Here is a 27773-nt window from a genome sequence, read left to right on the forward strand (position 1 = left end):
CTTCCTGCACCGGACCGTCCCGGCCGCGCCTCCTCCTTCGCACGTGGTGTTCCCGCAGCCGCCGCGCTCTCCCGGACTAGGCGCTGCAGCCATGGCTCCTGGCCACCTCGGTGAGGCCCTCGCGGAGCCGCGCCATCTGCGAGCTTGCTTCGCAGCTCGGTGTCCCTCCATGGCTGTGGCCGGGCGGCCACCGCGGGCCGGGCTGGGCTGGGCTGCGGACCTCTCTGTGGGCTGCGATCGGTGCCTAGAGCCCGCCTGTCCCCGCGCAGCGTCTCCTTCCCCGGGCTCGCCAGCTTGCGACCCGGGTGGCTTCGGGGCATGGCCTGCCTGTCGTAGGCCCAGACGCTGGCCTCCTCACGCGTGAGGTTCCTCCCCCAGGCCTTGGAGAAGCAGTGTAACGTACTGCAAGTAGTGAGCAAAAAATGCCTTCTCTTTCAGCCTTGTTCAGTGTCTCTGACAAAACTGGCCTTGTGGAATTTGCCAGAAATCTAACGTCTCTTGGTTTGAATCTGGTCGCTTCCGGAGGAACTGCAAAAGCTCTCAGAGATGCTGGCCTGGCAGTCAGGTAAGGGACAATTTAGTTTTTAAGGTAAGTCCAGGCAGAAAGGGATCCATCCAGAAAAGAATGTAATCCAGGAACCATGAATAAAACTCCTTATACTGAGTAACCCTGCAAGGTTGGTGCACTCCTCACCCACTTCATGAAAGAGGAAAATGAGCCTCAGAAGTTTAGTAACTTAACAGATCTAGGGTCAAGTAAGGTGTATGATTGGAACCCAGGTAGTTTCAGAACCCCACATTAATTTAGGTGGGTCATCTGTTATGCACGATGAACTCAAAAGTTATAATTCCCTCTGTTCACGTGATTAACTGTTTAATAAAGCTGTTTACATGTTTTGAAGAATCACATTTACTTCCCCTTGGCACCTCCCCTAAGGGGATGAAAGAGAGAACAAGTCATTCATTGGCTCATTTATTACCTTACTAGGCAGTGGAAGGAGATGCCCAGGAGATAAAGCAGGAGGCCATTCCAGACCTCAAGGAGCTTGCATTATGGCTGGAGAGGAGGGAAGGCCACTGAAAGGCAGAAAGTGAAAAGGTCAGATATAATAACTGTAGTGAGAGTTCAGAGGAAGGCCATATCAACCTCTGAGAGAGATTTTAGAAAAGGGATGAAAACTGCCTTTGTTGCTGTGTGGAAAATTCACTTCTGGCCCTCCAGACCATGTTGATGTGGATTATCCACCTTTTTCTTCATGTAATTCTGTGGTGCATGAGCAGAGCCTCCCTAGATGTACAAGTTCAGATGCCAAGAGAAAGCTTTATTAAATAAATGCTTTCTCTCAAATTTTTTTTGTCCTTTTCCAGTACTGGGAATTGAATCAAGGGTGTTCTACCACTGAGCTACTTTCCCAGCTCCCTACTGCCTCCTACCCCACCACACACACTTTTTACAAAAAAAATTTTGAGACAGAGTCTCACTAAGTTTTCCCAGGCTGGCCTCAAACTTGGAATCATCCTGCCTCAGCTTCCCAAGTAACTGGGATTACAGATGTGTACCTCTGCACCCTGCTGTTTCTCAAAGCCTTTTTACATCTTAACACTGAGGTAGTAAAAGTGGCTTCTGATTCTCAACATGTTGATGTATTCCTTCCAGTGTTTTTATAAGCATTTCCTCTCTTATGTGAGGTCTGTGAGAATCACAGAAAGCTGGCAGGTCCATTCTTCTGAAGAGCAGCAGGATGAGACTATGGAGTCCATATGTCTTCTTTCCATTGGGCTGAGTTGGGGTCAGTTCTCATCTGCCCCCACCTTTTTCTCCTTCAAACCTTGTATTATGGAAACATTCCAGGCAAAATGAGTATAACGTGTAAAGTAATAATAACCTCTATGTGTGTGCTATCGAGTTTAAATAGTTATCAACTTTCCAGTGTTATTGTTATTTCTGTCTCTACCTACTCCTCACTTACCCCCATTATGATGATAGCTTTTCTTTTTTTTTTTAATTGAGAAGATAGATATGTTTCTATGCTATTAAAGGGTGAGAATGTTCTCCATGAATGGTTTACATAGAGCCCAGCACAATAAACTTCATTGAATGGAGTAAGACAAGTGAGAGGGGTGTTTTTTTGTTATTTGTTTTTTTGGTACGAGGGATTGAACCCAGGGGTACTTAGCTACCCAGCCACATCCCCAACCCTTTTTATTTTTTATTTTGGGCTCACTTAGTTGCTTAGGGCCTCTCTAAATTGCTGAGGCTGGCTTTGAATTTGTAGTTCTCCTTCCTCTGCCTCCAAGCCACTGGGATTACAGGAATGTGCCACCATGCCCTACCTGAGGGCTGTTTTATGTATATTAACTCATATAGTCCTCCCAGTAACATTTTTGGTGTGGGTAATATTGTCCCTATTAGGCAATTAAGAAAACTGAGTTACAAAGAAATCTGTAGGGGGGTTGGGTGTGTAAGTCAGTGATAGAGTGTTCATGTAGCATGCAAAGAGGCCAGGATCTTTCCCAGAAAGGTAACTGTTGTCTTGTGTGGTCATCTGGTGAGGTTTCAGAGTATACAATAGTAAATAGAGAATTGTTTCTGAAGACTACATGTGTTACAGACAAATTCTTGAGTACAAAGGAATAACAAGCTTTTTAACCCCACATGTTTATTTCTAGGAATAAATCTGCTGTCTCTGTTTTAAGTGATAATCTTTAGTTGGAAGAACTGAATTTTATTTACTGAATTTATTCCTGTGTAGTGTACTCAGGAAATCTGTATCCTGTTTTCAGAATTTGCTGTTCTAAAATTTTATTATTTTCTTCCTATAAATGCCATATATGTTGATTGCAGAAAATTTTTTAAAGTGTGGAAATCTATAAAGAAGATAGTAAAAAGGCTTATAATTCTCAACATGTTAATGTCTTTCTTCCAGTGTTTTTATAAGCATTTACTTTACTTCATAGCTTACACAGAAGATACAGTTTTGCTTCTTGTTTTTTTTGCCCTTGCTTATATATATTATGGGCATTTTCCCACATCATTACAATTTATAATTTTGCCAGAGAATGTTTATGTGTGTAGCTTTCTGGAGGTCAGCTTGACTGATGTGGGTTAATATTTTAAAATTGCCCTTTATATTTTGTGATCCCTGTTATCGTTTTTCTATGTAGTTTTAACATTTACATAGTATTTAATGACGTTTTGTATAACACCCACACTGCTTCTTTTCCCCCTTTTTTATGGTATGAGGAGTTGAACCCAGAGGTACACTATTCCTGAGCTTCATTCCAGTCCTATCATATTTTAATTTTTTTTGAGACAGGGTCTCACTAAGTTGCTGAGAACCTCTCTAAGTTGCTGAGGCTGGCCTTGACTTTGTGATCCTCTTGTGTCAGTTTCCAGAGTAGCTAGGATTTGGGGCATGTCTTGCCACATCAGGCCTTACCTCACTTTTCAGAACAGGCTTCTTTTTCCACTTGTTTGAGATGCCACTTTTATGCTTTTTTAATCATAAAACTCAATTCTTATTTCTACTTGGTTAATTTCTGAGATAAGAATATTTTTAATGCTTCTTATTAGATACTGCCAAATTGCTTCTCAGGTTGAATCTATTTCTTAATATTTAATTAGTATGGTTTATGATTCAATTTCTGAATTCCTGAAAAAAAAAATGTAAAATTAGTGCTTTAGTATACTGGTTTTCCCCAAACATAAACTTCAGTTAAAAAATAGAATAACATTTGTTTGGAAAGTTAATAGAATTTTATGTAAGAAATGAAATGTACCTGGCCAAGGTGGTGCACTCCTGGAATCCCAGTGACTCCAGAGGTTGAGGCAGGAGAATCAGAGGTTCAAAGCCAGCCTCAGCAATTTAGCAAAACCCTAAGTAGATTAGTGAGACTCTGTCTAAAAATTTTAAAAAGTTCAGGGAGGACTAGGAATATAGCTCAGTGGTTAAGCACCTCTGGAATCAATCCTTGGTACCAAAAAATAAGAAGTCGAATATTGTGAGAAACTTAGGACACTGGAATAATTTTTTTTTGTTCAATTCAGGCTGTGAAAAAAAATCTCTTGAAATGAGAACGATAGACTTGATGGGAGCTGTTTGGATTATTGACAGTTCAGAAATAGTCCCAATATTCTGTTTATCTGTTTCAGAGATGTCTCTGAGATAACTGGATTTCCTGAAATGTTAGGGGGGCGCGTGAAAACCTTGCATCCTGCAGTCCATGCGGGTAAGTGATATTTTCAGTTTAAAACAATCAATGGTTTACAAGAATATTTTAAAACTTTATAGAACAAAGGAGAAAGAAAGCAAGTCGTAAGCTGAAAAAAATTACTGCTTATTAGGTTATATTGGTTTTGTCACATCAGCTGTCAAATTTCACACTGCATTAGAACCTGTTTAAAATCTGCCTTACCTTATTACATGATTAATTCAGATTGTTTACTTTTGCTTGTTCTTACTCTTGTCTTAATAACTACTAATTTAGAGTGTTGTATTTCCTATTGGAGTTACTGAAAATATTTAGTTTTTATAGTATAAAGTATAGACTTTTAAGATCAGAAGATACCTGATTTTTTTAAAAAATATTTTTTTAGTTGTAGATGGATCTTTATTTTATTTATTTATTCTTATGGGGTGTTGAGGATAGAACCCAGTGCTGCACACATGCTAGGCAAATGCTGTACCACTGAGCTACAACCCCAGCCCCCCAAATACCTGATGTTTTAAAGGATATTTTTTGGAGTGCTTTATTCATTTGCCTGACACAGTTAATTGCAAATAAACAAAAATTGTAATAAATAGTATATTGCTACCTTGTTAGTCGCAGTAAAATTGGGCAAACAAAAACTGGAAGGCTAATGATCATCAGAAAAGCCGTTGATTTAGGGAACACCTGAACTGTGATGGATTTGACACAATTGGTATAAAAATTTGTTTTACAGCTTTTAGATTTTGTTACTCAAGAACAGTATATTAGGTACTGATCCAAGAGATTTTTAAATATACTCACTATTATTTTTGCTCAATAACTCTTAAACTGCATTTTGTATTCATATAATTAAGAGCATTAAAGGATTTAACTTGATTGATGGGACTACATTAAAATAAGTACCTTCTTGTTTTCTGAACTTAATCTTTCTTTAACTTTGTTAAATTAGGAATCCTGGCTCGTAATATCCCAGAAGATAATGCTGACATGGCCAGACTTGATTTTAATCTTATAAGGTAAAAATCCGAAGTTGAACTTTTAACACATCAAGGAACAAAGACAAAGAATATACTCAACCTGATGTTCTTCACCCGCTTTTTTTTCCCTTCACTGTAAGCCCTTGCAGAGTCCGTCTTTCTCTCCCCTCCTCTCTTCCCCTGGTTCCTTTCCTCTACTAATATCTCTTCAGTTTTCCTGAGATCCCCTCACCTTTCTTTTTCTTTTTCCTCTTTACCTTCCACATATGAGAGAAAACAACCCTTTATTCAACCTTTGACTTTTCATATTTCAGCCCCTGTATATTTTCTTTACAGGGTTTTTAGTTTAGGTATAGGTCTTTGATTCATTTTAAATTAATTTTTATATATAGGTGTGAGGTAGGGGTTCAGCTTTACTCTTTTGCATGTGACTGTCCAGTTGTCCTGCATTATTTGTTGAATAGATTTTTTAAATTGTCATTGGGTGGGCTTGGTCTGCTGTGTTTCTATGTTCCATTATGCCAACACTACTTCACTACTGTAGCTCTGTCTTATGTTTTGAAATCAGCAGCTGAGTTTTCCAACTTTGTTTTTCTTACTCAAGATTATTTTGGGCTCGGTGTAGTGGCCCACGCCTGTAATCCCAGAGACTCAAGATGCTAAGGGAAGAGGATTGCAAGTTCCACTCCAGTTTTGGGCAATTTAGCCAGTTCCTGTCTCAAATAAATAAATAAATAAATAAATAAAACCAGGCTAGAGATACAGTTTAGAGCACTTGCAGGTTCAATCCCCAGTTCTAGAAAGAAAAAAATGACTTCCCATTCAGGGACACTTGCATTTCCATATAGTTTTGAGGAATACTTGTCCATTTCTACAAAAAAAGGTAGTTGTAATGGGATTGTGTTCAATCAATAGGTGATTTGGGAAATGTTGCCATTTCAGGAGTATTAAGTCTTCCAACCCATGAACATGGGATGTCTTTTCATTCATTTCAGTTTTTCTTCACTTTGTTCCATCATTATTTTGTACTTTTCAGTATACAAGTTTTATATGTTTGTTAAATTTATTCTTAAATATTTTTATTCTTTTTGATGCTATTGTAAGTAGTTTTGTTTTTTGAATTTCAGTTTCTGATTGGTCCTTGCTAATGTATACAGTTGCTTTTTGTCTATTAATCATATATCCTCCAACCTCCATGCATTTTTTTTTTTATTGGTGCTACTAGGTTTTCTTGTGAGTTTCTTGGGATTTTCTGTGTATATAAAACATCATGGCATCTGTGTGTGGAGGTAACTTCACTTTTTTTTTCTAATCCTGAGGATGCCTTTTATTTTTTGGTGAGTTTTCCTGACGGAAACCTCTAGCACAATGTTGAATATTAGTGATAAGAAAGGCTTTTCTTTTTAAGTATTGGGGCTGGAGCTCAGGAGCACTTAACCAATGAGCCACATCCCCTTGTCATTTTTTTTATTTTGAGACAGTTCTGGCTAAGTTGTTGAGATTGGCTTTGAACTCTAAATTCTCCTGCCTCAGCCTCCTGAGCTGCTGGGATTACAGGTATGCACCACCGCTCCTGGCTTGTCAGGTGCATTTTTGTGCATCTATTGAGATGATCAGATATTTTTTTGTTCTTTATTCTGTTAGCATTACATTAACTGTTTTTTCTGTTTTAAGAATATTTTTTAGTTGTAGCTGGACACAATATCTTTATTTATTTTTATGTGATGCTGAAGATCAAACCCAGTACCTCACAGTGTAAGGCAAGCGCTCTACCACTGAGCTACAGCGCCAGCCCTTAACTCTTTTTTTTTTTTTTTTTTTTGATACTTACCCCAACTCCACATTATTGGGATTAAACTCAACTTGCCATGATGTATAATTTTTTTTCTGTTTTTGTGGATTCAGTTTGTTAGGATTTTTTTGTGTCAACATACATAAGAGGTAGTGGTCTGTAGTTTTCTTGGGACACGTTTATCTGGTTTGGTATCAGGGAATAGACAATAGAATGAACTGGGGGGTTCAATCTCCTATTTTCCCGGAGTTTTTGATCATTTTTACTACTTAAACATGTTTGGCTCAGGAGCCTGCCCACAGGAATTTGAAGTCCAGAGAGTGGAAGTCTACTTCATTAGTCATTTTAAAATTATTTCTGCATTTTAAGTTATTCTTTTGGCCTTCCTGTTAACATCATTTTTGTGACCGCTCTGAAGGCAAAACAAGTATTTCACCTTTAGAATGTTCTATTGTTTTTCATCACCGTGCACAGTCCATTGGTAAGTGAATCTAAATTTGAACATCCTAGATAAAAGTGATCACAGTCTAAAATGAGGGTGTTATTTGTAATTTGGTGTTTTCCATTTCTGTTGAAGTGTTTTAAGTTTCTGATAGCCTGATGAGATTACCCAAGCAGGACACTGGTCCTTGGAGGGACCAGTGTGTGACCAGATCAGAGCTGCAGCTGACTATACCAGCTGGACAAGTAGACCTTTTAGCACAACTTTTTAGAACTTTTTAGAACTCTGAATGTCAGGCTCACAGTTTGTAATTTGGATCTTTTTGGCTTTGATCACGTTTCTAGTACTGACTTCTTCCTAGATAAGCTGTAAACCACATAAGCTGAGTCTTCCATGACGCTCGCTTCTCTCCTTTCTAGAGTTGTTGCCTGTAATCTGTATCCCTTTGTGAAGACAGTGGCTTCTCCAGATGTAACTGTTGAGGAGGCTGTTGAGCAAATTGATATTGGTAAGTTAGAGAAACCATTTGGAGGACTGACTGAGGAGGGGATTATTTGAATTCTAATGAGATTTTCTTTTCATTATTAATGAAACAAAGATAGTTACTTCTCCAAGATTATCTTCTGGGATAATTATAACTTATCTATTTTATTATCTATTTGTGGTATGGAGTTTTATTTAGGTATTTTTTTCCTTATTTGTTTTCCTTTTTAAGTCAAGAATTAAAGAGAACTTTGTGTACAGTGACTATAAAGATATTTTTTTGTTGTTGTTCTTGAAAGGTGGAGTGACCTTACTGAGGGCCGCAGCCAAAAATCATGCCCGAGTGACAGTTGTGTGTGAACCAGAGGACTATGTGGCAGTGTCCACAGAGATGCAGAGCTCTGATAGTAAGGACACCTCCTTGGAGACGAGACGCCAGTTGGCCTTGAAGGTGGGGGATGCACTAAAGTTACATCTGAGCCAGGCATGGTGTTGCAAGCCTGTGATCCCAGTGACTTGGGAGGCTAAAATCAGGAGGATTGATCGCAAGTTTCAGGGTAGCCTCAATAATTTAATGAGGCCCTAAGCAACTTAGTGAGACCCTGTCTCAAAATGGAAAATAAACAGGGCTAAGGATGTGACTCAGTGGTTAAGACCCCTTGGTTCAATGTCTGATACCCCCAAAAAAGTGATGTTTATTGAGTGCAGTGTTTGCCAAACCAAATGTATTCAGTTTTTGCTTAGATATATCATCTAACAAGGCTTTGTTTGGAACTGCTATCCTTTTGTTAAAAATAGAATCTACCAAAAAGAATGAAAGACAACAGGAAGGGATCATTTGTAGAGTTATTCGTTGTTTGTGTCGTGTTTGTCTCATGCACAGGAACCAGGTATGCAGTTTGCTGTGTGCCTAAAACTCTCTTATCCCTGCTGCTAGTTTCTCACAAAGCTTACACCTTTTGTAGGCATTTACTCACACAGCACAATATGATGAAGCAATTTCAGATTACTTCAGGAAGCAGTACAGTAAAGGAGTGTCTCAGATGCCCTTGAGGTATGGAATGAACCCTCATCAGACTCCTGCCCAGCTCTACACACTGAAGCCCCGGCTTCCCATCACAGGTAAAGCCTAGTGTTGTGTGACTGTGCTGTGTCTGGATACTTGTGTGGCTTTCTTTGCATTGTACCTGATATGAGTCACATTTAGAAAATAAGATAAATTACACAATACTTCTTGCAACTATCCAAAATTGGGATACCAGTTGGACTTGTGAAATGTTGAAGAAATCTGGGGTGGCAAAGAGGTCAAGTTAGAGATGCAGATTGGAATGTCCTTCCTATGTGGATGGATATTTGTAAAGATGCGGGATAGGATGGGATGCCTGGGTTTCACAGGGGAGGATCAAGACAAGCCTTGGGGTGCTTCTCCACTTGGTGGCAAAGCAGTGGAGGGACCAGTGGAGGAAAACCTGCACATTTCGATGAGGTGGAATGCTTTAGAATAGAGGAAGGACTTTTGGGGAGTGATTCAAGGAGCAGTGTCCTTGGAATGATAGCTTTAGAATCCATTTGAAGTGGGCCAGAACATAAATTTGAGGTTCGGAAATAATAATGATACATAATTCTTCAAACAAATTAGGATTTCCATTGGTTTCTAGAGTGAAAAGAGGGTTTTCAGTGTGTTCCTGATGTGGGCTGTTGGAACAAGTCCTTGATTAGGGAGAGTGGAGAATAGGCAGAGAGAATTATAGGTGTGGCAGCTTCAGAGACCAAGCACTGATAGAGCAAGAGCAGCCTTGCTCACAATACAAGGGCACGCCCAGAGCCCACAGGCTGGCATCTTTGCTGGTGGGAAGAAGCAGGCCTTCGTGTCAGCTTTCTTTGTTGGTCTCAACAGCTTGGGGAGAGGTGGAAGGGAGCAGGATAACTTAAAATGCTCTTTTCCTTACCCTTCACATTCTTTCACTATCTGTTTTTATTCTACCTCAGGTACATTTTGTGTCTAACAATACTCATGTCCCCATTCACTCCATAACAGACACGACTGTCTTAACTGATCTCCGTTTTCTCTCTTGGCCTTCTTGTTTCAACAACAGAGAATCTTAAAAATGTGCAGCAGATGATGTCACACCTGCTTGAAACCCCTTTCAGCCTTCCCTCTTCAAGCACCTGCCCAGATCTATTTCCTCTGCAGCGCCCTCACCCCGCTTCCCTAAAAAATACTTAAAAAGTCTCCCCAGCCTCCCTCCCTCAAAAGATATATATATATATATATATATATATATATATATATATATATACACTTACATATACAATAAGTATATATAGTAAATATATATATATAAATATGTATTTTATATATTACAAATATATAATAAATGAATACATATTTATATATTCATGTATATTTATTCTATATATATGTATTTGTATGTTTACATATTAATATATATAAACAGCATACATTTATATATATAGTACTCTTTGAACTTAGGTGAGTGACATAGAAGAAACAAACTAGACAATAATGAATTGTAAAAGTAAAATATTTCACAAGACATACAATGATTCATAATAAAGTGAGGCACCCTGTGTATAGCTCCTCATCTCCCTTGCTTCATAGACAAAGTAGCTGTGTCACGAGTGAGAGAATAATTGGTTTTTGAAACATCTCAAGATTTGAGTACCAGTTACCCTTCAAATATCGAATATTTAAAGACACTAATAATTGGTCAGACAGAAAGTTCTGCAGAGAAGTTCTGAATCTAGTAAATAGCTAAGTAAATAGAAATCGTCTCATTTCTAGTTGTAAGAAACTAGTCATTACAATCATACACACAATTCCATCTTTACTCTTGCTTCAGTTTTGTTTCCAGACACACAAACAAGCATATACCTTGTAATTAAATCACTGTCAAAAACATTCAAACCATATGATAAAGCAAAATGCCCCCTCTGTTGTGAAAATAAGCATATGTTTGGGAGAAATTCAATGAGTCTCTTACAGTAAATCATTGTTTATTTGCCCAGAGCCACCTCTGCCATATTTACCATAAAACATAAGAAGAAAAAAAAAAAAACATTCATACCTCCACACACTAAAATAAGGGAACAATAAATCAAGACTTTTATATCGTACTAGTGAAAATGCTTTTGATAATGGAAAGTACGAGAACTGAAAGTACATGAAGATATTTTTTGCCTCAGAACCTAAATGAGGACTATAAATTACAGGGAGGAAGTATCTGAGATAAAACACAGGTGGTACACACCTGGAATGTCAGCTACTCAGGAGGCTGAGGCAGGAGGATGTCAACTTCAAGGCCAGCCTTGGCAACTTACCAAGACTCAGTCTCAAAATTCAAAGTGCTGAGGATGTAACTCAGTGGTGGAGGACCCTTGGCTTTAAACCCCAATACCTCCCTCAGCCATGGGCATTTAAGTTCATCCACGTCTTTTCATGGCTTAATAGCTTGTTTCCTTTCATTGCTTAGTTTGTTTGCCTCCCTCATAAGCTTACTGAAGACAATGATATGGGGGAGAGGTAAGAAGGGGTCCTTTATTCACTGATGTATCCCAAGTGCCTGAGCAGCCACTAATGTGGTAGGCAGTTAGCAAACATTTTGTGCAAGGTTTTTACTTTTTTCAAAAAAGTCTCTACTATTCAAGATAACATGAGGGAAATGAAAATCATGCAGCTTTGTTTTTAGTTAGTGCTGACTCACTGTTTGCTTATATGCACATCTTATGTTTATTCATGAGAGATACTGGCTCATGCCAAAGGTAGGAAAATAGTTAATGCTAGACTCTGAAGTTGCAGGCTCTTCCTAACTGCGATTTAGCTTTAGGCCATCTACTGCTTCTGCTGCAAAAGAATTTCTTCTTTCCTTCTCCTTTCCTCCCACCTGCACCTCTTGCTTTAGCTTATAGTATAATTTTTTCAATTGACAAATTGTAAAATTGTCAATATGTACTCTTTATCTATAATTACAACAATTATCTCAATTCTGAATTTACATGGATCTCTGACTGATTTCCACTCTTGTCCTGATTCCTTCTATACCTGAAACTCTATTGTTGATTGATGTCTAGTCTGGCTGGATCTGGTCCTCCAGCAGTGTGTGTGCCTAGCACTGGTGTATGAGCTCAGGCTCAGCTGCTTTGTTTTTCTTTGTCAAGTTCCTATATGTTAGTGTCTCTTTGCTCTTAATTGTACTTTACTTGAAACATTTGTGTAGACTTGATAAGTTTTATTTTTTAAGGACTGTAAAGTGTATGTGTGTTTGTATACAGTTCTCAACGGAGCGCCTGGATTCATAAACCTGTGTGATGCTTTGAATGCATGGCAGCTGGTGAAGGAACTCAGAGAAGCTTTAAACATTCCAGCCGCGGCCTCTTTCAAACACGTTAGCCCAGCAGGTAAAGCACTGTGTTCCTGAATGCTCTGGAGCTGCTCTCATTGTGTTTCTTTTAAAATCCTTTTATATGCTTTTGTACACTTGACATGCTCTAATGTGAATCTAGGTGTTCTGTGAAGGTTTCAGTGAGTCTAGTGATAATAGTATCAATATAATAATATCATAAAATAAGATAACACATATAATTATTTGACCGTATTATGAGATAGGAAAATCAGGCCTTTTTTGCTGTGTAAGCATGATTGTATCAATCAAATGTTTTTCCATGTTTAAAAATGAATCTTAATAAAACATGAAGAAGTTGTTCTTATGACACTTTATCTGTAGCTCCGCCCGCCTCCCTGCCCCAATACTGGGGATTGAACCCAGGGGCACTCTACCATTGGGTTACATCCCCAACCCTTTTGCTTAAATGTTATTTTGAGACAGAGTCTCACTAAGATGCTAAGGCTGTCCTGGAACTTGCAGTCCTACTGCCTTAGTCTCACAAATTGCTGGGATTACAGGCCTGCACTACTACAACTTTTTATAGCCATTGTATGAGATACCTTTTTGCTTCTGAATTTAAACCCTAATTCATACATACACACAAACACACACACATTCTGTGTGTGTATATATATATGTTATAGAATTAAGAATATACATATGGATACACACACATATCACCAGCTTTGCTGACAGTGCAACATATAATTATTTCTCAGTATTTATTACTTGTTAAAGCAATAGGAGCAGGGAAGAAATAATTGGTGTGTGTTACCAAGCAAAACAGAAAGAGTCAATAAGGAAGTAGCCCAGCTTCCTACACACTGGGCGCTATCAAGTTTCAGTGGCTCTGTTTGCAGAGGCTAGAGAGGAGATTAAAGCCCCAACCCTACCCTCCTGCTGCCTTGGCACCCCAGCAACTATATTTTTGGTGTTTAATTTTGTAGATAAGTAGAATTTTATTTGGCACAGGTGGTAAAAAATGTGCTGCATAGACTAGACGTTTAAAAAAGTCTTGATTTAGGAGTTGACTACTAGCAACTTGAGGCTTTAAGTTTATTGATTATTTTGTGGTTTTCGCTATAGGAGCTGCGGTTGGAATTCCACTCAGTGAAGATGAGGCCAAAGTCTGTATGGTCTATGACATGTATAAAACCCTTACACCCATATCAACTGCATATGCAAGAGCAAGAGGTGAGACTAATAGGATTTTTATTTTGGGGGGAGAAAAAGCAATATTTTATTCTAAACAGAATAAAATAGTGATGTTGTTGTTTCAGTATAAAATTTCAAGTTATATTTGTTTTTATTAATACTTAAGAATGAGTATGAGTACCTTGGAACAAACTTGTTCATAAAATTATGTTAGATTTTAATGTGATAAATGGAATTTTGTATATATAATTTGACATTGAATGCATTTTGATTATTATATGATAAAACTATATATTACTTTAACTATAAATTATATTGTTTTATATACATCAGAAATATCTAATTCTTGAGTTTATTAACATGGAGTTTATTGTAATTGTATAAAAGATTATTGAGAAACCTATTGTAGTTTATCATCTATAGCAGAGTCAACAAACTATAACCTTCAGACTGAATCCAGCCTGTTTCCTATATTTATAATGTTTGATTAGATCCCGGCCACATGCATTTTTGTGTATTTTTAGTGGCTGATTTTGAACTCCAGCTGCAGATCTGAGTAGTTGCAATAGAGACCACTAAATGCAAAGCTTAAAGAATGTTTACTGTCTGGCCCTTCACAGAAAAATTGTTCAGTGCCATTCTAGAAGGTAAAATTGATGAAAGCTTGCTGATTGCTTCAATTAAATGACATTGATGGATCTGTTATTTGTCTTACGTAAACAATAAGAAAAATGGATTTATATATGATCATATAGGCACGTTTTAAATGTCATTTTCTGTGTGAGTTTGAGTGAATACCTTATTTTAATTTTTATTTACAGGGGCTGATAGGATGTCTTCTTTTGGTGATTTTGTTGCATTATCTGATGTTTGTGATGTCCCAACTGCGAAAATTATCTCCAGAGAAGTAAGTGGACATTCATGTATTTTGATCTGTGTGTAACTGAGTAAAGAATTATTCATTCATAGTGTTTTTTGAAGCTATAACCTATATAGTATTTATATTTGTACATGCTATAAATTAGCGAAGTATATCATGTAGAATGTTCATATATTTTATGTAGTGCATGAATGCTTATTTTTCTAATTTTGAGATGTAGTAAATTGATTTTAAATGGATATCTGATGTTTGGGTAGTTTTTCTTTATTTATGTAATTCTTTTAAGTTCTCTAGTGAGTATTATTGCCAAAGTTGCTGTTTCTGAAGAGCCGGGCCATCTTGGTTGCTAATGAAATAATGAAATACCTTTGTAGATCCTGAAAGAGACCATAATAGGAAAAAAATATAAATTGCTTTGAATACCTAACAAACATTCCATAAAGGTGATGTTGCCATTGGTGTTGGGGAAACAGAAAAGGAAAAAGTTATATCTCTGGTTGCATCTGGTCTGTGTATCTTGCTGTGGAAGAGCAGGCTTTACCTGATGCTCTTGAACCAGGTCCTGACAGAGCCTGGGCTAGAACCTGCTGCACCTAGTGTAGAACATCACCTTGTGAAAAGAATAGTAAGAATTGAGTTTTCTTCCTGTGGTACATGTAGTAGAGCAAACCCTCATGTACTTAGTTAAAACTGAAGAAAACTAGCCAACAACAACAACAACAAAATTACAAGAAAAGCAAGGAGATAGGGTCAGTTGTAGAAAATAATTCTATTAAAATAAAGTTTAAAGAATTTTAGAATCAGCATTATCTGTTGGTAGAAACTTGTAAATGCTATAATATTTAAGACAAATAATTTTTGCTAGATTTTTCAGTCATTTTTTTAAAACATAGAAACTAACATTTAATGTACTTCTAGGTGTCTGATGGTATTGTTGCCCCAGGATACGAAGAAGAAGCCTTGAAAATACTTTGTAAAAAGAAAAATGGAAACTACTGTGTTCTCCAGGTTAGTGAAATTAATTGGAAACATTTATTTGCTCTTATTTTGTGTTTCTCTTTCCCCTTGTTTAACTTTCCTTTATGCAGACACCTTAATTTATTCTTCTCCACTGTAACATCTTTATCCTTAATCCTGCAGTTTCTAATTAATTTTGGGGTTTAAGGTAAGGATATAACTTCCTTTCTATTCATGATTTTTTTTTTTTTTTTTTAAGAATTTAATGTGGTTTCCTGTTTAAAGGGTGTGTTGTTGGATGAGAAAATCTCCTCATCCTTTTTTGCTACTGTATTTCCTTTTTTAGAAGTAACTTTCTTGCTTATCTTTCTTGAAATAGCATATACATATTCATCAAACAATAGCACTTGCATTTCTTTTTTTGTTTTCTTACTGAGACAGGTATACCCTGCTTCTGAGTTAGGAGTTTTTCCCATTCTGTACATCTTAACTTACTAGCCAGTCACCAGTCACCTCTGCACACACCTCTTCAGTGAATAACTTGAAAAAGTCCTAGAAGCTGAAATAGGACTGAATCACAGGTTGTATATATTGATGATTCTGATAGAACCTACCCCTCTTAGAGGTCACACAACCAATTCATATGTTTATTTTTTTTGATTGAACCCAGGGGTGCTTACCACTAAGCCATATCTGCAGCCCTTTTTGTTTTTTATTTTGAGATAGTCTCACTACAGTCCTTAAAGCTTTGCTAAGTTGCTGAGGCTGGCTTTGAACTTGCAATCCTCCTGCCTCAGCCTTTTGAGCTGTCGGGATTACAGGCGTGTGCCACCACACTTGGCTGTATAACCAATTTAATGTGCTAATGGGCATTGTAAGAGTGCCTGTTTTCTCAGTATATTGACAACACTGTATGTTTTTAACTTTTTAATCTTCACAGATAGGTGAATGTAGCATCTCATTGCAGTTTTAATTTCTCATTATGTTTGGAGTGACCATCTTCATATTTAAGAGTATTTTTACTTTTTTTTTTTGAATGAACTATTCATTTTCTATATCTGTTTTTCTATGAGGTTCTTGAGGTCTTTCCTTACTGATTTTTATGAATTCTTCTGTATCAGTACGATCAGCCTATGAAAGTAAAAACTCATAATACAATTTCCCACAAGGTCTTATTAGAAAATCTATAGAATCCCAACTTTATATGCTGGAAGTTGCTAAGTGTGCAATTTATTGTTCCTGAGTATCTTAGGGGGATTGGTTTCAGGAATCAGATACCAAAGTTCAAGGATGCTCAACTCCATTTACAAAGGGTTCAAAATTTGAGAAGATCACAGTAAATGAGAAGATCCCTTCCAGACAGCAAAGGCACAGAATGCCAGTTCTATTTTCTCCAACTTAACTTCTAATTCCAATGTTAGCTAGGTATTTTGTAATAGATTTTTAGAAAGAAAGAAAAACTAGAATGTAATTTTTTTTTTTTTTTTGGTTACTGGGGATTTAACTCAAGGGTACTCGACCACTGACCCACATCCCCAGCCCTATTTTGTATTTTATTCAGATACAGGGTCTGACTGAGTTGGTTGTGCCTCAGCCTCCTGAGCCATTGGGATTACAGGCATGTGCCACCATGCCTGGCTTAGAATGTAATATTTTTGCTACAGTAGTTAATGTAACTGAGAACACACGCTTCCTGGAATAATTGATTTTATTTATTTATTTTTTTCTTATTTATACATTCCCCACACTTTTTTAATTGGTGCTCTACAGTTATGCAAAATAATGATTTCATTAACATTTGTATGTGCACATGATATAACAATATAATTTGGTCAGTTTTGTTCCCTAGTACCTCTCCTTTCCCCCTCCCACTCCCCTTTTCCCTCTCCCTGTGCCCTTTCTCTATTCTACTGGTCTCCCTTCCATTTTGGAATAATTGCTTTTCATATGTTGTATATAAGTTGTAACTTAATACCTAAACATTTTGGAGCAAAATATTGATGCCTGGGTGTAGTATTATATCTATATTAAAACAATCTCATGTTTGCATTAGGAAAATGAATGTAATTTTATGTAGGATGAAATCTTTTAAACACAAATTAAATGCAAAAATTTAAAGATGTGGATCTAATATTTTTAACTTTTTAAATTTGTGTCTTAGATGGACCAGTCTTACAAACCAGATGAGAATGAAGTTCGAACTCTCTTTGGTCTTCGTTTAAGCCAGAAGAGAAATAATGGTGTCATCGACAAATCATTATTTAGCAATGTTGTTACCAAGAATAAAGAGGTAAGTTTGAAAATATCTCAACTGAATGCTAGTAACTTTAGTAGGTCTGTTTTTAGCATTTATAAATTAACATTAAGGGCCATATCTGCAACTGTATGCAAATGGATATAATCTTTGTACTGCGACGGATATTTAGGTTGCTTCTCAGTGCTTGTTCTCAGTGCTGTGATCAGTGTCATTGTGTAGATGGTTTTTATACTTGTACTGCTTGGCTCTTTGTAGGAGGAATGTATTAGGATAATGGTGATTTGGGGAGGCTTATGTATTTTATCTCATTTAATCAGGGCACTAGGGGCAATGTCTGTCATCTCTTGTAAATATCACATAATTGTGACATTAGGTTCAGTTTTAAAATGTGCTCAAGTGAGCATGCACAGTGACATGCACCTGTAATTCTAGCAACTTGGAAGGCTGAGGTGGGAGGATCACAAGTTCAGAGACAACATCATTAACTTAATGAGGACTACAGATGTAGCTCAGTGGAATTGCCCGAGTTCAATCTCTAGTACCCCCCACCAATAAAAAAATTGCCCAGCGTACATATTAGGAAAGTGGATGAACTATTATTTATTTTCTGAAATAACTTCTTTTTAAATATTAAATTTTTAGTTTTAGGTGGACACAATATCTTTATTTTATTTTTATGTGGTGCTGAGGATCAAACCCAGGGCCTCATGCATGCTAGGTGAGCACTCTATCACTGAGCCACAACCCTAGCCCATGAAATAACTTTTTTTCTTTTTTTGGTGATAGGAATTGAACCCAGAACTATACCCCCCGGACACTAAAAAATCTTTATTGGGCTTTCAATTTGGAAGGATATTTTTCTATATCTAAAATTATGTGTACTGTTTTTTTCCAGTGATTTGCTTACTTTATTTATTTTTGTGTTACTAAGGAATGAACGTAGGGATGATTTGCCACTGAGTTAGATTCCCAGGCCTTTTTATATTATCTTTTTATTTTTAGAGAAGGTCTCACTAAATTGCTGAGGCAAGCCTAGAACTTGGGGGTCCTTGTGCCACAGCCTCCTGAGTTACTGGGATCCTAAGCATGTGTGTACCACAGTGCCTGGCTTTTCTAGTGCTTTAAAGGTATCACTGCTTTGTTTTCTGGTTTGGTTTGGTATGAAAAACTGGAGAGAGATTTTGAGGATCTCGATGGTCTCATTTTGCTCCAGAAGGCCAATTTATACTTCTGGCAGGCAGGTAAAAGATGTCCGTCAGGAGTTGAGCTGATTGGAATGTGGACTTCAGTTTGTGAGGACTGGTCTGTTGATGGGTCAGCTCTGCTCTGCAGAAGCCATGGGCATTCATTAGTATCCTCTCCTCTGGACTCCAAGTGTGTCCTTAGCTCTAAAGCTGGCAGCATCTATGCCCAGCTTATTGGAAAGTGCCTTGAGGGGAAAGCATAGGTTGTCAGGCTTATTTTTTCCTGCTCCAATCTCTATAGAATCTTTGCCTGTCAGTATTTGCTATTTCTGAGCTCTGGGTCCATCTTTTTGTCATTCCTGGAAAAGGACTGGTCTTTTTGCAGGCTGTTTACTAAGGCAGAAGAAGAAGTTCTCATTCTTGAGGTTGCACCTAGAATGAAAATAAGCTTTAAAGTGTTTATCAGGATAGTTCTATCTATTAAGCATGGGGTGAATAAGATATCTTTCTTGTTTTTCTTTATTGATTTAATGTATATTTTTCTTTTTTTTTTTTTTTTAAATTAGCATTGCTTCAATGCAAAGAAACATGTAGACATTGTACATAGGGATATCTTTGAGCCCTTGGGAGTTCATTCTTTATCAGGTCTGTTAGGTTCTGCAATTTCCACATAGAAACAGTATTTTGCATTAGCATTAGAGGCTCACATTTTTTTTTTTTTAATTTTGAATCACTTTATTGACCTGGTTGGTTAATTTTTTTGAAGAAATTTATTTATTTTGCAGTGCTGGGCATGGAACCCAGGGCGTCTTGCAAGCTAGGCAAGTGCTTGTATCCTAATCCAATGTATTTTTTAAAACATTGAGAGGGTATGGACCTAGATTCCATGGTAGTTATGTTGGCAGTTGTTCCTGTTGAGAGTGTCACTTTTTCAAGTTTTGTTTTTTTTGTAGGTCCAGAGGTATTGGACTGATTAATAATTCAGCAATTTTTGATAGGTTTGTGTCTGAGTATTTTTTACAAGGGTGGAGGGTATGCTCTTAATTTCTTAGCCAATTTTTTTTTTCTTTTTCCTAAGTATTCTTAGTAGCAATTTGGAAACTTAAGGATAATAGTGATAGTTTTATTTTTCTTTATATTCTGCATTCTCTGTCCCCCTTATTTTACAGCAAATTTTGTTAACATTTCTGCTTCAGAATCATTAGTCTTTACTACTAGGTCTGGAACAGGTTCAGTCCTGCAAGAGCTGGACAGTGGAACAAGTGTGTATTAATATTGAACATGTTTGAATTATTTTCTCTTTTCCCATTTTTTCTTGAAGTGCTTCAGTTTGTTAGATTCCCTCACTCCCATGACTTTTTCTCATTTTCTCATATTCCTGACTCTAACTCAGAAAAGCAGGGTTATATTTGAAGGTAGACACCTCGGTGGCTGGCTCTCATTATTAATCTTTCCTGGAACCTAAAGAATCAAATTTGTAGTTGGTGACTCAGACAGCAGATAGAGATAAGAAAGGTCATATAACATTAGTAATCTTAGAATAATAAATCTTTCATAAATTCTAAAAATGTTTTTAATCAAATTTTTAATTTTGAGATTTAAAAACAAAATTGTAGGTCCACACATGGTTGAAAGAGTTCCTGTGTCCCCTTTGTCCTAGTGATAACTTCTTGCAGAACTACATGTAGTCCAGACCTATAGCCATAAAGTTGAGATACAGAACATTGCCATTACCACCAGGGTCCCTCCTTCTGCTCCTCTATAAGCCAGACTCACTTTCGTGCTGTGTCCACCCCTCCTTAACCTTGGAGAACTGCTAATCTGTTTTCCCTTTGTATAATTTTCATTCATTGTACGTTCGTGTGCTGGGTTTCCCGTACACTTAATTTTCATTTTGTTGGTTAATTGCTTTGTGGCATGGTAATTGTAGGTTTAGTTTTTAAAAACAGGCCAAGCGTTTCCCAGAGTGACTATACCATTTCACCTTCCTACCCACAACAGATGAATGATTCAGTTTCTACCAACTTTTGGTGTCACTTTTTACCACTGACTTTAAGTTTAATGTACATTTCCTGATAACTCATGATGTTAGACATTTTTTTATGTGCTCATTTGCCATCTGTATACCTTTTTGGTGAAATGTCTTTTGTATCATTTGCCCATTTTCTAATCAAATTGGCTTGTTGTTTTGTTACTGAGCTTTGAAAAATTTTTTAATATTTTACAGTTCTTAACCAGTTGTATAGTTTGCAGGTACTTTCTCTGAATTTTTAGTTTTTGTTTTCATCCTTTTAATGATCTTTTGCAAAAGAGAATCTGTGACTTTGATGAAATCAAACTCTCCATTTTTCAGTCACTAATATTTCAGTAAGCTGCAGCCATATCTTGTGTCCACTTAGCCTACCAGTGTGGATTGCTGTCCTTTTTTTCACTTCTTGTTAACTCTTTCTATTAAAGATGGTGGCATTTTTGACTGTGGTACATATTGTTGCATTAGGGCGGATAGTTCTGCTCACAATATTCTCAGCAAAGCAGAAAAGGATCCTATTTGATTTTCCTGGAACAGCTTTGGCTGTTGCACCACAAAGGTCTATAATAGCTGTGAAAATTAATCTCAACCATATTCCTCAACATAAATTTTACCATGTCTCCAGAGAGTGAAAGGTATTCTTGTCAAGAAGATATCATTTGTCAGTTTGGGAGTACAGTATTTCATATCTCACATGATGTACATGAGCTTAATCCAGAGTTGCCGCAAAATGGCATTAGTTTACATCTGTGACACCTTGGGCTTGTGCCAAGTTCTGCCATGAATATGTTAAATAGTTGATCCTTTTAGTAAAACATGGTAGTGGATAGCCAGGACATTTAATTTCACTCTGCCATTTGAGTGGCATAACTACATTAAAGGTCTGTTACTTTAACTGGCATGGAAGAAGCTTAAAGGTAAGTTTTAAAAGCCTGATGTGACTTTTCCATCCTGTTTTTGTCTCAGGTGCCGGAGTCTGCCCTCAGAGACCTCATCGTGGCCACCGTTGCTGTCAAGTACACTCAGTCTAACTCCGTGTGCTATGCCAAGAACGGGCAGGTAACCAGGCTATCAGATCCACCTCAGGGGAACTGTTGTTTTACAAAATGATATTCAAATATCCATCTGCCTCTGGTACTGGACAGCTTGAAAGGGAACGCTTGCCAGGTTTTTTTTCTTCTGGATTTGTCAGTATTTACTCCGCGCCTTGGTGTAGACTGTTAAAACTAATGATGATTAAGAAGGAGTTTTGGAACCAAGTACTAAAATTAGTTGTGGTGCTTCTTGCCTAGAATGTGTGGGATCAGTGAGCTGTTGAAAATCTGGTTCCTTCACTTCCCTTCCCCCACTGTAGTATTTCCAGTGGAGAGGATGGAAGGAATGGTCTGGGCACCATGCAGGCTCAATTTTTGCAGCTTTCTGGGTATTTTCACATTCCTATTTTCTTTTTTTGTTTGTTTTTGCAGTAATGGGGACGAAACCCAGGGTCTTACATGTACAAGGCAAGCGCTCTGCCACTGAGCGACATCCTCAGCCTTTTATAATATCTTCCCAAAAATCTGTTGTATAGAAACACTTTTAGAGAGGAGTTCATCCACGCTTTTAAATTCAGGTCTATTGGGGCGTGGTCTGTACACAGTAAAACTCAATCCTTTTAAAATGTAGTTAGACCAGTTTTCCCAAGGTGTACCATTGTGTGACCACTGCCCTAGTCAAGATGCAGATGGTCCCAGACATTCAGCAATTGCATTTAGGATTTGGGGGTTTGATGATGAGGGTGTTAAGCATGCCCAGATTACCTTCTGTTTTTCACTCTGTACAAACTAAGATATTCAGTACTTCAGTATAGAATAGGCTTCAGGTACATGATGTTACCCATTATAGCTAATGTAAGTCTTCTGAGCATGTGTGAGGTAGGTAGCCATGCTGCGGCATGGTTTTCAGTAGGGTAGGTGTACTTAGTGGCTTTCTTTGTTCTTGTTTTTGTTGTTGTTGTTTTGGTACAGGGACATGAACCCAGGGCTGCTTAACCACTTTATACCCCCAGTTTCTTTTTAATTTTTATTTCTGAGAGAGAGTCTTGCTAAGTTGCTGAAACTGTTCTCAAACTTGGAATCCTTCTGCCTCAGCCTCTGCATTTTTGACTTAAGATCTTTTCAGCTTCCTGTGGGTTTATTGGGATATAAGCTCACTATAAGTTAAAGAGCATCTATGTTGAACATTTCTTATTTATTTATTTTTAAAGGATAGAACAGAGAGGGAGACAGACTCTTCTACAGAGGAGGGGGGCCAAGTTGCTGCCCGAGGGAGTGGGGATGTCCTGCCCTTTATAGACTTTAGATTTGCTTTGTTCTCATGCCCTGCCTTCCCATCCTGCCTAAATGACCCAAAATGTGGAGTGATCTGAGGACCTGAATGAAGCCCTCTAGGGGCTGCTCATTAACATCTCCTTGAAGGGAGGAACAGTTCCCTAGTGGCAGATAACCTTGTCAACAGGTTGGGGGAAGGGAAAGTGCTCTGCAGGTATTATCTCCTTCTGAATCAGCCCTCATTTTCCTGACCCAATCATTCATTACCAAAGCTGACTGTCCTTTTGCCCCTCACCCCCCAACTACCACAGTCCCCTTCTGGTTAGGGAACGCTTTACTGCTACAAGGGGAAGTGGACCATGACCACTCTGGCTGCTTGGGGCTGAGAGGGGGCAACATGGGCAAGCAGTCTGAGTTTCCCTTTTAGGAATGTTTTGGGGGAGTCAGGGGGTCCCTGGTGAAAGTCCGGTTTGGAAGCAACAGGTTGTAAAGTTATCTGGGAGGTGGGTGCTTCTCTGAGAGAAACAAAAACACATGAATGCTTGAAAGAAATGGATACGTAATAAATGTGGGAGCATCCAGAACATGTCAGTGAATATCATGATGACGACAGAAACCAATAATCTCTCAACAGGAGGTGCAAGGGCTAAGAAGCTGTTCCCATAACAAGGCCAGTGAGGACACAGCCTCTATTTGTGAATGTGAATCTTTAATGATATTAGTTACATCATCAGAGTTATCAGGAGTGTAAATGTAACAGTTTTTATAATGTCATAGATGCCCTTATAATAGTAGTTAAGATATATAATGCCCTTTGACTTTTGTAAAATACTTTTCTATTGGCATAACCTCTGTGTAGGGAAGATCTGTTACTTAGGGCTAGATAATCATAATAGGAAACACAGTTCAAGCCTACCTGAGTAGGAGAACATTTCTTACTATTAAAATAACTTCCCTGCATCCAAACCACAGAATACAAGATTGAACTGGTTTTTCATTAAGGTCTCTCCTAACTCGAGGGTGAACTTGATTTTTCTGTGGCTTCAGCTCTATGGGGAGCCCTTTCTTTTTAGAGTGTCTTCAGCTTGGCTCTTGACATTTGTTAAATTATTTGGCCCATAAATTCAAGGGAGGGTAGGAGCAAGAGAATATCACTTAGCATGTGACCTAAAAGATCCTTTAGTGGTTGCCAGAGGTTAAGATTGCCAATCTCTGATAACAATTTTGGAAGGTGTGGCTCTTGATGTCTTGGACTCAGATTCTGATAAAATCCAGTAAGGCCATGCAGAATGATTGCTTCACTGCTGACATCCTTTGAGAAGAAAGGTTTGTTTCACTAGGTGCTCATTTTAATGTCTGTCTTCCCAGGTTGTCGGCATTGGAGCAGGACAGCAGTCTCGGATACACTGTACACGCCTGGCAGGGGATAAAGCGAACTATTGGTGGCTTAGACACCATCCACAAGTGCTCTCAATGAAATTTAAAACAGGTGTGAAGAGAGCAGAAATCTCCAATGCCATCGATCAGTATGTGACTGGCACTATTGGCGAGGTAAAAGGATTGTCATTGGGTTCTGATCAGACTGTTGTTTACCCTTTTATGTGTAATAGACTTCAATTTCATCACTAGAGAGAAGACATTTTTCTTGAAATTCTGTATTGTTTACAACTGAAGCTTTTTACTGATTTTTTGCACCCCCCTCTTACCTGTTTTATCCCCCCCTCCCCTCACACCAGTCCCTTTTGTTTTTTATTTTGAGACAGGGTCTCACTAAGTGTCTCCTGTCTCAGCTTCCAGAGGTGCTGGGATTGCAGGCGTGCTGTTCTTGGCTCACTTCATTGTTTTTTATCCTTTTTTGAAACCCCAAAGCTACTGTTTTTTTTTTTGTTTTTTTTTTAAGTTATAACCACTGGTTTAACTCTGGATGATTGTACTTCCTCTGTGGATTACAAGCTTTTCATGACTAGGATTGTTTTTTATCGATCTCGAGGTGCTGAGCATGAGGCTTCCTGCATGATAGGTGTGTATCTAGCAATAAATACAATTACCTGATAGCAGGTAACTAGTGGCTTTCTTCTTGTCCCAGCACCTTTCTAACAAGCAGCATTAACAGCTCCATATAGTTTTGTTGTCTTTCCTGTTTTTAAATGCCTTCTGTTTTGAAGAAGGCATGTGGGAGGTTTTAAATTGCAAACATCAGGTAGACTGCCAGAGGAAAGGATTTTTGCCGAGTTTCTGGACACAGCAAGTGCTTAACAAAATATCGGATGGAAAATGGATCTGGTAATCAAAAACCAGGTGTTCTTTTGAATGGGTGAATTGACTATGCTAAAATGTCCATTCAGGACCAGGAAGCCATTCAAGTGTCATTGAAGAGAGGTTGCACACTGTGCCCCAAGTACTGAAAACACTCTTCTTTTTCACTTTGTTACTTGGAATTTTCAGTTTGCTATTACCCAGCAAACACCTACTAACAGTCTTGGAAGAATCTTTATGTATGAATAAGAATAAAAATATGCTAAAGTCAAAACGGAAGTACCCTTTAAAATTTGAATAACTGTCTTGTCTGTGCTGCTACAACGTTATCACAGACTGGCTAATTTATACCATAGAAGTTTCTTATAATTTTGGGCGTTGAGAATTCTAAGGTTAAATTGCTGGCAGACTTGGTGTCTTGTGAGGGCTAATCTGTGCTTCAGTGATGACACCTTTTGGTGCATCGCTGGCAGTGGTGGGACAGATTCTGTGTCCTCACAGACGAAAGAGGTGGACTTGCCCCCTGAAGCCATTTCACAAGGTACTAATTCATGACAGCCTTCATGGCATAATGGTCCCACTTCTTAGTACCACTGTATTGGGGACTAATAAATTTGGGGTTTATACAAACATTTAAGCAACATGAATGGTGTTTTGATTTGTCTATATCTGACTTTATACCTGAGTCTAAAATTGTGTGGAAATGTAGTGCTAGACTGTTATCTGTTTCCTAGATTGCGAATGAATTTCTGTTTGCTTTAGTACAGGGATAAAAAGTAATGGATTTAACTTAAGAGATTTGAGAGCAAATAAACTGATTTAGAAAGTAAAAATGACATAGTCTATATTTGGTAAACTTAGAATCACTTTTCTTCCTTAATGAAAATGTTTTAAAAAACATCGAAGAAATTCTGAAAATATGTCTAGTTGTGTCATTTAAATGCCCAACTGTGTTTCTGGCCTTGTTGCTTTGCTCTTCTTCAGTTAGAACTAAAGATGGTGTTGGACTAACTTGTCCTCACTCCCACCAGGGTGAAGATTTGCTGAAGTGGCAGGCGCTGTTCGAGGAAGTCCCTGAGTTACTAACTGAGGCAGAGAAGAAGGAGTGGGTGGACAAACTAAGTGAGGTTTCGCTCAGCTCCGATGCCTTTTTCCCTTTCAGGGATAATGTTGACAGAGCTAAAAGGGTAAGTAGGAATTGTGCATTTGCATAGGATTGAGCATCATGTAGAAATGATTTCCAAAGTCCTGCTTCTGATTTTTAAATTTCTTGGAGTTACATATCAAAGTTGTGGCTATGTGATATAAACCAGTACTACCGAGAGGATTATTGGACTTCTCCATTTGATGTGTGGATCATCCAAACGCTGTTCTTTGGCCTGTATGAATGAGGTTTCATTGGCTTACACTTTGTGGAGGGGGATTTTGTTTTTTGCACAAACTGGTTTTGAAAATGAATACCAATTTTTCCTTCAGAGTGGTGTGGCGTACATTGCAGCCCCTTCTGGTTCTGCTGCTGACAAGGTTGTGATTGAGGCTTGCGATGAACTGGGAATCCTCTTGGCTCATACGGATCTTCGACTCTTCCATCACTGATTGTGTCTCACCTCAGTGGTGTGCTCGTGCGTAAGGGAATAATTGTGTGAAACTTTGAAAATACCTTTTTAGAAAATAAAACATTTTAATGATTAGATCCATGGTTTTAGATGGTTGGGTTTTATTTATCTTAAATCTACTCTTACACTGGCACTTTATGCATGGGGGTTTTTGTGCAGAGCACAGGAGCATCCCTACCTGTTGGAGCTTGGCTCATCCACAGGGTTCCCTGAATGAAACAAATCTGCCAGTGAGCCACAGAGGCTGAGCATGTGAGCAGATGACACCATCCTTGCTCCTCAAGCTTCCCTGGGGGGTTCCTCTCAGGCACGGTTTTTTGTTGTTGTTGTTGTTTTAATGCTTATTTTTTAGTTGTAGTTGGACACAATACCTTTATTTTTTTATTATGTGGTGCCGAGGATGGAACCAAGGGCCTCACACATACTAGGTGAGCGCTCTACCACTGAGCCACAACCCCAGTCCTCAGACATGGTTTTTTTATCATGCTTCTAGGTCACATGGTGTTCTACTTCCTAAATAATCAGCAAATTATCCCCGAAGAACTGGACCCTTAGAGGGAATTCATTACTAAGTTATGTTGACTCTCTTTGTGGATAATGCTAGTGCATACTTTTCTGTTATGTAGGATGGCCATAATTTTAGGAGCCCAAGATCTCCTCTTTTTGGTGTTTTTTGCTTTGTTTTGTGTTTTTTTTTGTTTGTTTGTTTTTGTTTTTTGGTGCTAGGGATTGAAGCCAAGGCTTCTTGACTACTAAGTCACATCCCTAGCCCTTTTTATTTTTACTTTGAGACAGGATCTTGTTAAATTTCTTCGGTC

General features: G+C 38.1%; 1 protein-coding gene across 1 annotated transcript; it reads left to right on the plus strand.

Moving 5' to 3' along the window:
• Positions 1 to 27032, plus strand: Atic (5-aminoimidazole-4-carboxamide ribonucleotide formyltransferase/IMP cyclohydrolase). Its single transcript, XM_046439973.1, has 16 exons — positions 1 to 110; positions 439 to 565; positions 4154 to 4230; positions 5162 to 5228; positions 7843 to 7931; positions 8206 to 8357; positions 8872 to 9028; positions 12200 to 12325; positions 13399 to 13506; positions 14289 to 14374; positions 15266 to 15355; positions 17466 to 17594; positions 21741 to 21833; positions 24452 to 24634; positions 26371 to 26526; positions 26816 to 27032. The coding sequence occupies exons 1-16, from the start codon at positions 92 to 94 to the stop codon at positions 26933 to 26935; spliced, it is 1779 nt and encodes a 592-aa protein (XP_046295929.1). The 5' UTR covers positions 1 to 91; the 3' UTR covers positions 26936 to 27032.
• The last annotated feature ends 741 nt before the right edge of the window (positions 27033 to 27773 follow it).

This window comes from Marmota monax, unplaced genomic scaffold, assembly GCF_021218885.2.
Source record: "Marmota monax isolate L192 unplaced genomic scaffold, Marmota_monax_Labrador192_F-V1.1 WCK01_AAM20220418_F8-fsc00041, whole genome shotgun sequence".
NCBI classification, from domain to species: Eukaryota; Metazoa; Chordata; class Mammalia; order Rodentia; family Sciuridae; genus Marmota; species Marmota monax.

What these genes read in the sequence shown, in the direction of transcription:
- Atic (XM_046439973.1), top strand. An exon ending in GCATCCTGCAGTCCATGCGG is followed by an intron (nt 4,231 to 5,161) that starts GTAAGTGATATT and finishes TTGTTAAATTAG; the next exon opens with GAATCCTGGCTCGTAATATC. An exon ending in TTGTTACCAAGAATAAAGAG is followed by an intron (nt 17,595 to 21,740) that starts GTAAGTTTGAAA and finishes TTTTTGTCTCAG; the next exon opens with GTGCCGGAGTCTGCCCTCAG.